This window comes from Aquarana catesbeiana, linkage group LG07, assembly GCF_042186555.1.
Source record: "Aquarana catesbeiana isolate 2022-GZ linkage group LG07, ASM4218655v1, whole genome shotgun sequence".
Taxonomy (NCBI): Eukaryota; Metazoa; Chordata; class Amphibia; order Anura; family Ranidae; genus Aquarana; species Aquarana catesbeiana.
Window position 1 is genome coordinate 70,727,569 of NC_133330.1, and position 14,060 is coordinate 70,741,628.

The 14,060-nt window shown below is 40.4% G+C and overlaps 1 protein-coding gene across 1 annotated transcript in view; it reads left to right on the forward strand.

Annotated features, from left to right (window-relative positions):
* The window catches only part of FGD3 (FYVE, RhoGEF and PH domain containing 3), a 375,576-nt gene that overhangs the window by 262,571 nt on the left and 98,945 nt on the right, over positions 1 to 14,060 (forward strand). Inside the window, exons 8-9 of the mRNA XM_073592317.1 lie at positions 6,654 to 6,792; positions 7,038 to 7,096. Coding sequence (XP_073448418.1) covers positions 6,654 to 6,792; positions 7,038 to 7,096 — 198 coding nt within the window. The remainder of the gene's footprint in view (positions 1 to 6,653; positions 6,793 to 7,037; positions 7,097 to 14,060) is intronic.

Sequence of the window (14,060 nt, forward strand, 5' to 3'; positions counted from 1 at the left end):
AACTCCAGTTCTCAAGTACCCCCAACAGGTCATGTTTTCGGGATTTCCCTTAGTTGAAATGGCTGTGGTAATTACTAAGGCAGTGAAACTGATCAAATCACTTGTGCAAAATAATGGAAAGCCTGAAAACATGACCTGTTGGGGGTACTTGAGAACCGGAGTTGAGAAACATTGCGCTAGAGCAATAAAACGTGACCTCTGATGTAACAGGAAGGTGGGGAGGTAGCATTGACCAGTAGGTATACCTTGCTGGAAAGGCGGAGGTGAGCTATCGGTGGACACCATCATTTTGTTCTGAGGGGACAAAGTGACAGTGTCTTTTTATTTCGGAATCAATTACTTTTTTGTGACTGATAAATGCATTTTATTGATGTGATAAGTGAATAGAACATGCAATAATGGCATTCTTTCCAAAAATTATGGCCAGTGAAATTTTTGGTGGAGAGTCTCCTGTGCTAAAACAGCCAAACCAATTTTCAGAAATCGAAAAACCAAAGCTGCAACCTAATGCCTGTGGTGAATCAGGAACGCTCTTCATTTTATACTAAAAATAGATATTCCTTGTAAGCTCAAGACTTTCATTTAATTAAATACCTTTTATTGCAAAATTACTTCAGGCTTTCATCATTTGAGTTTCTTTCGATCCAGCATTTACAATTCCTTCTGATTCTGGTGTATTGTGGGAGGATAAACATGAGAAACAGACTTCAGAAACATGATGTCTTTTATGTCACGCCTGAGGCTGAAAGAGTAAAGCCTCGTACACACGATCGGATTGTTGACCAACCGAGCGTCTGATTTTTGTCAAAAGGGCGTGTGCCAGGATCTTGTCTTGCATACAAATGGTACATAATTGTCCTGAAACAAACCAGAACTTAGTGACGTACTACGAGGAATTTAAACTCTTGAGCACCACCCTTTGGGCCCCTTCTGCTAATTTCGTGTTTGGTGAGCATTGATTCCGAGCATGCGTTTTTGTGTATTGTGTATTGACCATACAAAATCTGACGTCAAACCGTTGTCCACCGAAAATTTACTAGCCTGCCATCCAACATTTGTTGGCCGAAAGTTGGACAACAATTGTCAAAAAGAGTGTAAGATTTTAGGACAACAGTCTGTCAACAGACAATCCCCTACCAACAATCGCATTGTGTGCACAAGGCTTTACGAAGGAGGAAACCTCTGTCAGGTTTTAATTGCTGTCTGTCTTTCTAATGTGGAGATTTCCCTTTACTGGTCAACAGAGTATAAAGTGAATGAAAATCCCCCTAGCTGAAACACAGACAGCAGTAAAAAAAAAGCTTTGTATTGGTTAAAAGTGCTTAAAGGGTTAGAATCTCTGCATTTTTTTTATTGCTATCTGTGTGCCTGTTGGGGAGATTTCCGCTTATATCCTGTCCCCAGCAAAGGGGACACCTGAGCAGGAAGTGAAAGGACATTCCTCTTGCTGGGACACACATAGCAGTTAAAAAAAATGTAATAGAATGGGAATGAAATTGAACCTCCAGTTATTTTTTTATAGCTGTTTTTGTCTCTGTTGTGAAGATTTCTCCTTAATTCTGTTCCACGTTTCACTAGAGCAAAAAGTGAGAAATTCTACCCAAGGGAGATGCAGACAGCAATAAACACCCGATAGCAACTCCCCCACACACCATTCCCTTCCTCTTTTTTAACTGTCGTTTTGTTTTCCCTTTAGCCACTTTGTAATAAAAAAAATACATTTTTTAACCACATCAATACTGGGCACGTTCGCCCCCTTCCTTCCCAGGCCAATTTTCAGCTTTCAGCACTCTCGTATTTTCAATGACAATTGCGCGGTCATGCTACGCTGTACCCAAATTAAACTTTTATCATTTTGTTCGCACAAATAGAGCTTTCTTTTGGTGGTATTTATTCACGACTCTGTTTTTTATTTTTTGCGATATAAGCGAAAAAAAAGAGCGGAAATTTGGAAAAAAAACAATATTTTCTTTATTCTATCTTAAAAGAAATCCAATAAAGTCGAATTTTGTCATAAATTTAAGCCAAAATGTATTTTACTACATGTCTTTGGTAAAAAAAATCCTGTTAAGTGTATAATAATTGGTCGTGTGATCATGGACAGATGTACGCAAATGATCATGTACAGATGTGCGCAGGTGATCACGGTCATATGTGTGCAGATAATCATTGGGACATGTGATTTTACTGGGACATATGTGGGGACATGTGTTTTAGAGACATGTGTTTTGGGACATTGTGTTTTACACTGTGTGTTACTATGCTGGTGATCAGTGTGTAAAAAGCTGTAAAAAACAGCACATACACACTGATCACCAGCTGCCTGCAGCGATTCGCTCTCCTCTCCTCACCAACAACTAATGTGTGAGGAGAGGAGAGCCAATCGCCTAGCAACCGGCTCTCTGTTTACATCAAATGACGGATGTGATTAAAAAATACCTAAATATCATTCAGAAAATAAAGAATAGGTAAATATATACCATTTCTTAACTGTGCTGCCAAAATGCTTCCCCATTTAAGGAAACCTTCTGCTGAGAAGCCGACGCCTCTGGGAGTGTCAAACTCCTTGTCCCCCAGTTTTAGCTTGGATACAGTGTGGATGGGTTAGAATCTCTCTTTAAATTTTTTTTTATGGTTGTCAGTATTCCAGTTTGGGAATTTTTATCTTTACTTCCTGTCTGTTTGACAGGCGTCAGACAGAAAAGGAAATTAGGAAAGATCTCCCCATCTTCTATTTGACAGGCGTCAGACAGAAGAGGAAATTAGGAAAGATCTCCCCATCTTCTATTTGACAGGTGTCAGACAGAAGAGGAAATTAGGAGAGATCTCCCCACCTTCTATTTGACAGGTGTCAGACAGAAGAGGAAATTAGGAGAGATCTCCCCACCTTCTATTTGACAGGTGTCAGATAGAAGAGGAAATTAGGAGAGATCTCCCCACCTTCTATTTGACAGGTGTCAGACAGAAGAGGAAATTAGGAGAGATCTCCCCACCTTCTATTTGACAGGTGTCAGATAGAAGAGGAAATTAGGAGAGATCTCCCCAGCTTCTATTTGGCGGGTGTCAGACAGAACAGGAAGTAACAGCAAAAATGGCTAATAGATAGAAAATGACAAATAAGCAAACTGGAGAAGCGACAAACTGACATATGCCTATAGTGAACAAAATCATTAAACAAAAACTCATTAAAAATTTCCCTGCAACCCTGTCTAAAATGACTTAATTTGCCACATACTTGTATACTGTACTGCCTATGCATGTTTAACCAAAACCGTTTTTTTCTTTTTTTAAAGAAATCTGCACAAGGGACAGTGCTTACAATCATTGTGAAGTGTTCCTTGTGCTGCTTGCTGCTGATTCAGTTGAAATCTTCAAACCTCTGATCCCCCCTTCCCCCACAGCGGTAATCTTCCCATGCCAAAAAAGGTTAAGGAACTTGTCATATGCACCTGTCAGGAGTGCCGACTACGCCCACCCTTTGTGCCCCCCTTCCTTCATTTATAGAAGTGGTACTAATAGCTTCCATAGGAAAAAAAGCATTTTATGAATAGAGAATGTGTTCTTGAAGGGTGCTCCTCCTCCATTCATAGATCCTTTTTCATTCATGGAAGCTATAGTACATCTGCTATGAATGGAGGAGGCAGACGGAAAGAGCGGCCATAGTGGCCAGTCGTGACGAGTGCTTACGACAGATCCCTTAGCTCGTTTTATCTTCCACAGCACCAGAAAATTATGGCTGTGGGGGAGGGGATCAGATGAGTGAAGATTTCAACTAAATGTGCAACCAGCAGCACAGGGGGGCACTCCATTAAGTACAGTCCCTTGTGCTGATTAAAAAAAATGTTTTGTCTAAACTTAGACTTAAAGTAATTGCCTAGATTGCTGCTCTTTTAAAGAAAGTATTGTTATCATGTTGAGTAATTTAATAGAAATAAAATGCAGCATGGTTTTGGAGCCATTAAATGTGCTATTTACCAGTTACATTTCCAGCAACTGATAAAGGATAGTGCAATAAAATGTCATCTTGCATTTATTCTGATGTACATGTTATTAGAATCCTCTCATTATCCCAGGAAATACAAACTGCTGCAGAGAAGTACCGTATGTCGAATAATTGTAAATGTAAGCAATTTCCTTTCAATGGAGATGGTTCATGTATTGTGTTCTAAAGAAATAAGGGCTGGTTCTCCATTGCACTGTTCCTTTTGTTAACACGAAATGTAAAATCACCGCAAGAGAATTTTCTATCATTATTTTGTGTTAATGTAGCACTTAGCTGTACTGGGGAGTAATGTATAAGGGCTGTCATCTTGTCAAACATACTGCTATAAAACACTTTTAACACAGTGTATTCAAGTGGAAAATATTCTGATGTTTTACATGTCCCAGCTGAAAGCCTCTGAATTGTTTCCATTGCTTCCTAGGGACATTGCTTTCTTGTTTCAGATATTGTTGGGTCTTGATCACAACTCTAAATGGGCAAAATTTGTGATCTCCCTGTGGATTGGTCATTTCAGCCTCCTACCCGCCCATGTGACTGCTAACTTCTTAGGGCTCATTCACAGCGCAATGTGTGTTACGATGTGGGTTGCGATGTTGCTGTGCATTGCCATTTATTTCCAATTGCACCCCAAAACACATCTATAGTTTGTTGCGACACACCTGCACTATACTGCACCAAAAGAAATGCAAATGCAATCAACAATGCTGTGAGCTGTGCTTTGAAAAATCTTTCAGGACCTATTTTTTCATGTGTTGATAGCCTAATCAATATGAATGGGCTGTTTAACACAAAGCACCTCAACACACAAACATTGTGTGTTGTTTTTTGGTGTTAATAGGCCCTATATGTTCAGGAGTAGAAGATTCTACAGGGATCTACTGACTGTGACCACCGCAACCCCTCTTTTTACAACTCTGCTAAACAGGGATCATAAAGAAATAAAAGGAATTGAGTTCTGCTTCAAACATGGATTTTTTTTACTGTCCTACTTAAAATCTAGATTGCCTGAAAGGTGGACAAGTGTTTTAATTTCTATGACTAAATTAGCATATAGAAAAACTACCTAGGCCTCTCTGCTCCACCATATTGACTAACAGTACGGGCCAGTGTACGGAAGCTTCTTTAGGACCCGCTTAGCTAACCGATACTGAGGAGGAGAATTTGTATTTTCTTTTTTGTTAACCCATATTTAGGGTGTAACATGTTACATGGTGCCACCACACCAGAAGGACTTGTAGTTATGAAACACAAGTATGGTGAGTAGTCAATTAACACATCCCACAGCCCTAAAATTTAAGGACCGTACCTTGGTACAACTGGGAAAATAATTATTTGATCCTCTGCAGATTTTGTAAGTTTGCCCACCTACAAAGAAATGAAGGGTCTATAATTGTTATCATAGGTGTATTTTAAATGATGGAGACATAATATCAACCAAGAATTCAGAAACAACGCATGATACAAATGTTATAGATTGAGTTGCAGTTCAGTGAGTAAAATAAGTATTTGATCCCCAAGCAAAACATGATTTAGTATTTGGTGGAGAAACCCTTGTTGGCAAGCACAGAGGTAAGACGTTTCTTGTAGTTGGTTACCAGGTTTGCACACATCTCAGGAGGGATTTTGGTCCACTCTTCTTTACAGATCTTCTCTAAATCCTTAAGGATTCTTGGGTGCCGCTTGGTAACTCGAAGTTTCAGCTCCCTCCATAAATTTTCTATAGGATTAAGGTCTGAAGACTAGCTAAGCCAGTCCATAACCTTAATGTGCTTCTTCTAGAGACACTCCTTTGTTGCCTTGATTTTATGTTTTGGGTCATTGTCATGCTGAAAGACCCCTCCACAACCCATCTTCAGTGTTCTGGCTGAAGGAAGAAGGTTCTCATGCAAGAGTTTACAATACTTGGCCCCGTCCATTGGCCCCTCAATGCAGCAAAGTCGGCCTGTACCTTTTAGCAGAGAAGCAGGGGGGCAAATAGTTATTTTTCCCACTGTATGGATCAGCTGCTACAAGAAGTCTACATGAGCTTGTGCATTGCACCATGATCATTCTTGCAATGTTTCGCAAGCCCCAATGCAAAAATGTAATACATGCAAATATAGGTACATGTGTAATTATTTTTCAAAAGGTGGACTTTAATTCTTCTGCATAAGCTTGGGAAATAATGGCACAGTTGACAATACAGGGATCATAAATGGGCAATTATATAAAATAAGTAGGCACAAAATAGTCATGTTACAATATTTTGGCAGCCAATGGGCAATCATTACAATACGTAGCTTTGCAAAGACCATTACAGAGCAGTAAAGTGAGGGGTGGGCTGGGGGGTAAGAGTACTCCCCTGAGTGACTGTACTTGGGGGGGGGGGGGGGTGCCTCCCTTCCCCTCTGACTTTCCATTGACCTAAGTGGCTGCAAGCTTGTTCCGGTTTAACGATCACCATTAAGGCTGTAAACAGTCGATCTGAAATGGCAGTCTACATACTTCACTCAATAAATTTTTCTTAAATATTTATTTCAAAGAAATGATTGTTGTTCAGAAATTGAACTGGGGATATGTTATGTGGCCAGTTTGGATGGAATAAGTATTTCTTTACAGCATAGATACCCTGATATGTGTCTGATGTCTGTCTTGTGTTGATTCTTTGCAGAAAGATGAGGTTTGTGGGAACCTCACACTGCAGCATCACATGCTGGAGCCGGTTCAGCGGATTCCACGCTATGAACTTCTTCTGAAAGATTATTTAAAGAAACTGCCGGAGGACTCGCTCGATAGCAAGGATTCAGAGAGTATGATATTTAATATCCATTTCTTGTTAGATGCCATTACTAGCACAACTGTCTTTTATTTCTCCATCTCTTACAAGATCAGCTGTGTTTGATAATGACTGTTTGTATTTGAATCACAGTGTACACTTAAAGCAATTTTGCCTCTGACAATTAGTCACCTTAACATAACCTTGCAGTGCAGGATGACGAACCGCAATCTCTACTCTGAATGAATGTTTAATATGTGTAATTGGATCTCGTTACAGAGTCCCTTGAGCTTATTTCCACTGCAGCAAATCACTCAAATGCAGCCATTCGGAAGATGGTAGGTGAAATCGTACTCTGTTTTGTGGTATAGCAGAAGGTTCTTCTGTTAAAGGGCAACTCTTCTTTTTTGAAAAATAGGACATTGTAAGACAGGACGGGGTGATAATGATTCTTACTTCAAACTAAAAATCAAAGTTGTATTATATTGAAGGTTACCAGGCCTTAGATGTGGTGGCAGCATTTGTTTAATTTTTCTTTTTTCCAGGTTTTACTTTATTTTCCTAGAAACAGTCCGTTATGGCTGCAAGTTGAGTAGCAGTACACTGAGACTTATATCGATATCCACTATATATGCTCTCTTGCCAAAAGTATTGGGATGGCTGCCTTAACATGCACATGAATTTTAATGGTATCCCAGTCTTAGTCCGTAGGGTTCAATATTGAGTTGGCCCACCCTTTGTAGCTATAACAGCTTCAACTCTTCTGGGAAGGCTGTCCTCAAGGTTTACGAGTGTGTCTATGAGAATGTTTGACCATTCTTCCAGAAGCGAATTTGTGCAGTCACTGATGTTGGATACGAAGGCCTGACCCCCTCTAATTCATCCCAAAGGTGTTTTATCAGGTTGAGGTCAGGACTCCGTCAGTCAATTTCCTCCACCCCAAACTTGCTCATCCATGTCTTTATGGACCTTGCTTTGTGCACAGGTGTGCAGTCATGTTGGAACAGGAAGGGGTCATCCCCAAACTGTTCCCACAAAGTTGGGAGCATAACTTTGTGCAAAATGGCTTGGTATGCTGATTCCTTAAGAGTTCCCTTCACTGGAACTAAGGGGCCAAGCCCTAACCCAGAAAAACAACCCCACACCATAATCCCCCCTCCACCAAATTATTTGGAACAGTGCATAAAGCAAGGTCTATAAAGACATGGATGAGCGAGTTTGGGGTGAAGGAACTTGACTGGCCTGCACAGAGTCTTGACCACAACCCTACAGAACACCTTTGGGATGAATTAGAGCGGAGACTGTGAGCCAGGTCTTCTTGTCCAACATCAGTGCCTGACCTCACAAATGCGCTTCTGGAAGAATGGTTAAGCATTCCCATAGACACACTCCTAAACCACAGCCTTCCTAGAAGAGTTGAAGCTGCAAAGGGTGGGCCAACTAAATTTTGAACCCTACGGACTAAGAATGGGATGCCATTAAAGTTCATAGGTGTGTAAAGGCAGGCGTCCCAATACTTTTGGCAAGCTAGTGTATATATCCACTACCTTCTAAATCATCTACATGGTACAGCATCTAACAGTGTGGTCTATCAATGAGGGAGCCTTTACTATGTTGGGCAGTAATATGGTTGATTAAAATCGCTACCTAAAACTATCATACTTATATTACCCCTACAACATCCTAAGTATAGCCATATTTTAATAAAGCCTTTATTGTATTGGGGATTACCAAGGCTGATTATTGAGGTGGGCGTAGATGGTAAATGTGACGCCTCCTGGTCCCCTGCAGCCCCTGCTTTCAGACTCTCTGGAACTAGGTGTGATGGTTTTATGATCAAGTAGGCTAAAGCAGAACTAAATGCTTTCTTTTATTTATTTATTGTCAAACGGCAGCTCTTTTTTGCAGAAGAAACATGCAATTGCCTGTCTGCAATCCTCTGCGGGATGTAGACTAAGCTGCACTTGCGCAGCTCAGTTTACATTTTGGCATGCTGCCTGGGTGGCAGCACACCCGTGCATGTGTGGGGTGACCCGTGCCAGCCAATAAAAAAGGCCAAAGACCCAGAGAGAAGATACTGGTGCCGAAGAGGGACCTCACGAGCATTGGACTGTTGCAGCTAAGGTAATTATTTGTGCCTTTAGTTCCACTTTAAGACCAATGTACCGTATATGGTAGTATGTTTGCAGATGTGCCTCCTACTGTCTCCTGAAGAAGTGGACTTTTGGTCTAAGAAATGCATAGAATAGTCAATATAGCTTTACCAATCCTTTTTTTGGCACATATTTTGGAGGCAAAAACATAGAAATATTATATTAAACTGGTATTTGACAATGATTATATTTCTCTAAAGGGCCCTAATAAGGATGAATAGGACTAGAGGCTTGGGAGATTTCCAGTTATTTCAATGTATTTAATCTATACAATATGACCTAATCAAACTTTTGATATGGACTTGTAATAAAAGATGTTAAGGTGTTTAATTCTGTTGCATCCCATTCTTTTTAAACATAGTCTATATCAAAATAATTGCTGGGTTGTTGGTACAGAACTAAAGCTCCTTAACTTTAAGGCTTTGTATACTGTCAGTTTCTTGTAAATGGAAGACATAGCAATTCAAGATTAATACAATTTCATGTCCTTGTCCTGTATCCAAATATATCCAAATGATGTGAGCTATCCGTTTTGCTCATTACTGTTCCCTCTCTGCTTCTCTTCTCCCTCAGGCTGGGTATGCATGATCTGATCATCCACATTATAAACACTGCACTTAGCGTATGTCTGACCTCGATACCTAGACTGTGTGGCAGCTTAGTCTAGGCACTTTTCTTCCCTTCACAGTGGTTTTTCTGCTGCTGTAGCTATAAAACGCAGACCTATTTTCAGAATTTTCTGGGGGTTGGGCTGGAAATTTAGAGGAAGTTGTTGTCAGTGATAGTCTCAATGGCTAACCAAGGTTGTTGTATAGAGATGGCAATATAATATAGTTTCTCAAGAGCTCTAACAGAGAATTTCAGTAAATGAATTATTTACTGACTGACTTCATCTTTAAAAATGTGATAATTATGCTAATGTTTATTTACAGACTTGATGCAGTGATCCATTATTAGGGGAAATTATCTTTTTTTCTGCAAACTTTTTTATAAATAGTTTTATAAACTTACTAATTTTTTTTTTGTGAATGTATGCATTTTACTTAGAAAAGCTTTATTCCCCTTTCAAAGCTACATTGCAATACACAGAAAAATTCTGCACAGATTATTATCATGAACAAAAGATAAGATTAAGTCAGGTTCAGGAAGGCACAAATTAGCACAAAGGCTGAAGCCTAGTACACTCTATCAGTTTTTTTTTTTTGCGTTCAACCCAGAGGGCTGAACCAAAAAAAACTGAAGAGCTCGGGAGGAGATCCTGTAATAACAATCCAATGTTAGTACAGTGACCTCCCCGCTGAGTTATTGTGTCCTGACAGGGGGACTGCCCCCCAGCCAGACCTTTTTCGGTCATGCCCCTTTGATAGAAGCCAGACCAGTTGCTGTACACACGGGCCAAATGTCAACCGGTTTCTATTGAACTGGCCGATACCACCGGATATTTGGCCCATGTGTACGGGGCTTAAGGGTTTGCGATTGCTAAAAATTCAAAAACACTTTTGTCACTTTTTTTTTTTTTTTTAATGAGGCGGGCTGGATCTGGACAATGGAAACTAGATTCATACCCCTTATGCAGCTCTACAACAACAGATCACTAATTGTGATCTATTGGCAGTAATCTACTGTTGCAGGGAGATGCAGGACAGAGCAACAGCAGCACTTCCCAAGTCTTGGAACTAGTGCCATGATGTCTCATGTAAAATAGTCCACCCTAGCTTCAAAAAATATAAATAAATAAATGTGCATCTGTGGGTCTGCTTCCAATCAGGAGTCGAGTTCTGCAATCAAAGCATATAGGAACATATGTTGAGGTGCCCTAAGGAGATACCCTCTGTAGCTATGATTATTCATATATAATTTGAAAATGGGTAGCCAGTAATAAAAGAGAAAGGCCACCGCTTTTTGCTTTGTCTTTAGCACCTATAGATATAGGCCCAATGGTAAATCCCCAGTTAGTAAATTAATTGGTTGTTTCAATGGCTACAAACAATTTTATTTGAGATGCAGGTCTAGACTGTAGGAATGCGAGGTTCATTTTACATATTTGTTTGCAGTGTGGCTAGTGATGGTCTCTACACTAATATCTGCAGCCAGGTTTAAATCTGCAATGCTTAGGGTAGTAAATGGGTCAAAAATACACATTACTATTTCTGTTACTATTCCTGCCACCGACGCCAAAAATTTGGCACTTCCTCCCACTGACACCAATGATTGAGAACTATTCCACCCTCTGAAACCAAGGATGAAGCATCATTTCTTCCACTGACAGCAGCGACGGGCCACTATTTCTCCCAATGACACCATTGCTTGGGCAATAATTCCTTTCATTTACTCATTTTCTCTTACTGACACTTATGAAGGGGCACTATTCCTCCCACTGAAACCAAAAATGGGGCGTTAATCCTCATTCCAATGACCACAGGTGCCAAGTCATCTTTTTACGCCCACTGACCACCAAGCTTGAGACCTTGTTTATGCTCACGAACCACCAATCCTGGAGCATTTTGTACCCCCACCCCTGGCCACGGTCTTGTGCCCCTAAATTCATACATACAGTATTTTGCAAACTAAGATCTGGTCAGACTTTTAAGGGGGTGCTGCCAAGCTGACTGACTGGCGGGTCAGCATCAGACTTTTGGTTGGACAGTAAAAACAAAGCAATTCTCCTTGTATGAGCAATGTGGAATATGATTAGCTGCTATGACAACATTTTATTTTTTTCTACTTTAGGCTCCTACCTAGAGAATTGAGAAGGTACAAATTGGATGAACCAATAATCATTGTATGTGGAAGACAGGGGTACTTTAATTGGTCCTAAATTATCTTGTACCTTTTTCTGTTATAAAATGAGTTAACCCTTTTATAGGGCCATAATAACAGATTTTTATAAAATGTGCTAATGGCCTTTTCTGACTGTCACTTGAAGGCACATCAGAGTTCCATTGATATTTTCTGACTCAATATAGCCTACACGAAAATGTCTCGCGTGTAGGAGTACTTCTGTAGACAGGAGAGGTCAGACTCTCAGTTGGATCACAGCAGCCGCTCCAGTAATTGGGTTGGAACAAAAGAAAAACACTGTTTGCTTTCCAACTTTAGAAAGAATCGTGTTCCAGAAAGATAGCTAGCATATGAATATTCTTTATAATAGAATCATCACCTTGTTCTTGAAGCGAGACTTGCAGCTGTTAACAGCATCCTCATTATTGAAAGGGAGGATGGTGATAAAAAAATAAATCCGCTTGCATGCACTTAGCCAATAAATTATATTTGTCAAAAATTACATAACTATTTGTAATGGGGTTCATAGCCAAATCAATAAAGCATACCTTGGCTATCAAACCTCCAAATCAGTCATCCTAATAAGACATCATCATTTAATTGACACATGAAGCACTTGAAAATGCGAGACATATTAGCATTTACACATAGACAGTTAAAAATGTTTATAGCATTTCAAGTGTTTTACTAACATTATCTTTTCTAAAATGTATGCAAAGCCCCTTTTAGTTTTGGATAGAGTAGAGCATGTTTTAAGACCCCTGTCGGGTTTTTTTATTTATTTTTATTTTTTACTGTGTCCCTTTTGGGCCAAGGAAATCCCCCTTTTATAGAGTTGCCACTGGAACAGGTGTCTCCATTTAAAAATTTTCCTTAGCTCCCATTACTTTAAAAACTCAAAATTTTGGATTTCCATAATTGTTTGTGCTTAAGACCATGGTCAACAAGGCAAGTAAACGGGGTGAATCTTCGCAGGGAGGATACAGCATTAAAAAACCTTAAACTTCTCAATCTGCTCAAAGCTTTATAGAAACATTTGTCTTAATATACACTTTAAGCATGTTTTTGGTTGTTTGGGCATTGAAAACTCTTCTGAGCACTCGTAATGAGCATTTAATAAGAATTACATTGATTTTTGGTGAGTGTTTCAATTGCAATGCATAAAGAAATCTTTTTGCAGAACTACTTGTGCCTAAGGATTCTGCATTTCAAACAGCTGCCAAAAATGGCCAATTGAACGGGCAAGCTGTATGTGTGTGTGTATGTGTGTGTGTGTGTGTGTGTGTGTGTGTGTATGTATGTGTGTATATAATATTATAGCTCCACCCCTGTAATGGCTGCTGGTTCCCAGGATATCAGTCCCTTGGCTTTGTTTTTTGTTGTTTTATTAGGGTTAACAACTTGGATGGGGGTAGAGGAGTTTATGGGATGTCCAACTTGACAAAAACAATATATGGGGGCAACTTCCTTTCTATGTACACACATTCTTTTGAAGGTCAGTAGCAAAAGTCCTTTACAGACTAGGAGTTCTTAGTCCCCTTTGAAAAAATAGCACCAGTGATGAAAACTGCATGCAGGAGTATCTCTTTTCCTCTGTAGAACTGCTCCCCGCTCCACTGCTTGCAGGTACTACCAGCCCTCCTTGCTGCTACACTGAAGATCTCCTAGGGCAAGGTAATAATGGGTTAAGCACAACACTGTCCTTTAGAAAGTCTGCAACATATGTTAGTCTCTCCCCTTGTAAGTCTCTGGATGTGCTGATGTACTCACTCTGTCCTTCTTGCTCCAACTGCTCTCAGGCAAGATTCCTAGTCAAACCATGATGCTGAAAGGATCTTCCTAAGCCAACCCGAGCCCAGCCTGCAGGTACAGACCCCCCTAGACCTAGGGCGTGGGTGCTTAACCTGTGGCCCCCTAGCTGTTGTGAAACAACAGGTCCCATGAGGCATATCAAGGCTGACAGTTACAAGCATGAAGGGACTTGTAGTTCCGCAGCAGCTGGAGGGCCACAGGTTGAGCACCTATGACCTAGGTGATTCCTCCTACATTACACATAGCCTTCTCAGCACTCCATCTTCTACCCAACTCCCCTGCTATTGTGACTTATCCATATTTAAGGGCTGACCTAGCCACCCTGCCAGGACAGTACCCCTGGGGACTTGCCAGATTCCCTCAAGTATGCAGATCAACCTTCCTGACCTCTGTCCACTAACTTCTAGAAACTTTCCAAACTTCCAGATCCAGGGAGAGGCACCAGAGACCTGCCTCTGTGAGTCATCCAGCCTGACCTGCAGTAAACCCTGACCCAGGATCCGACTCACCTTACCATGAGTCAATACATTTGACTGCATTATTCTAGTAGCACACC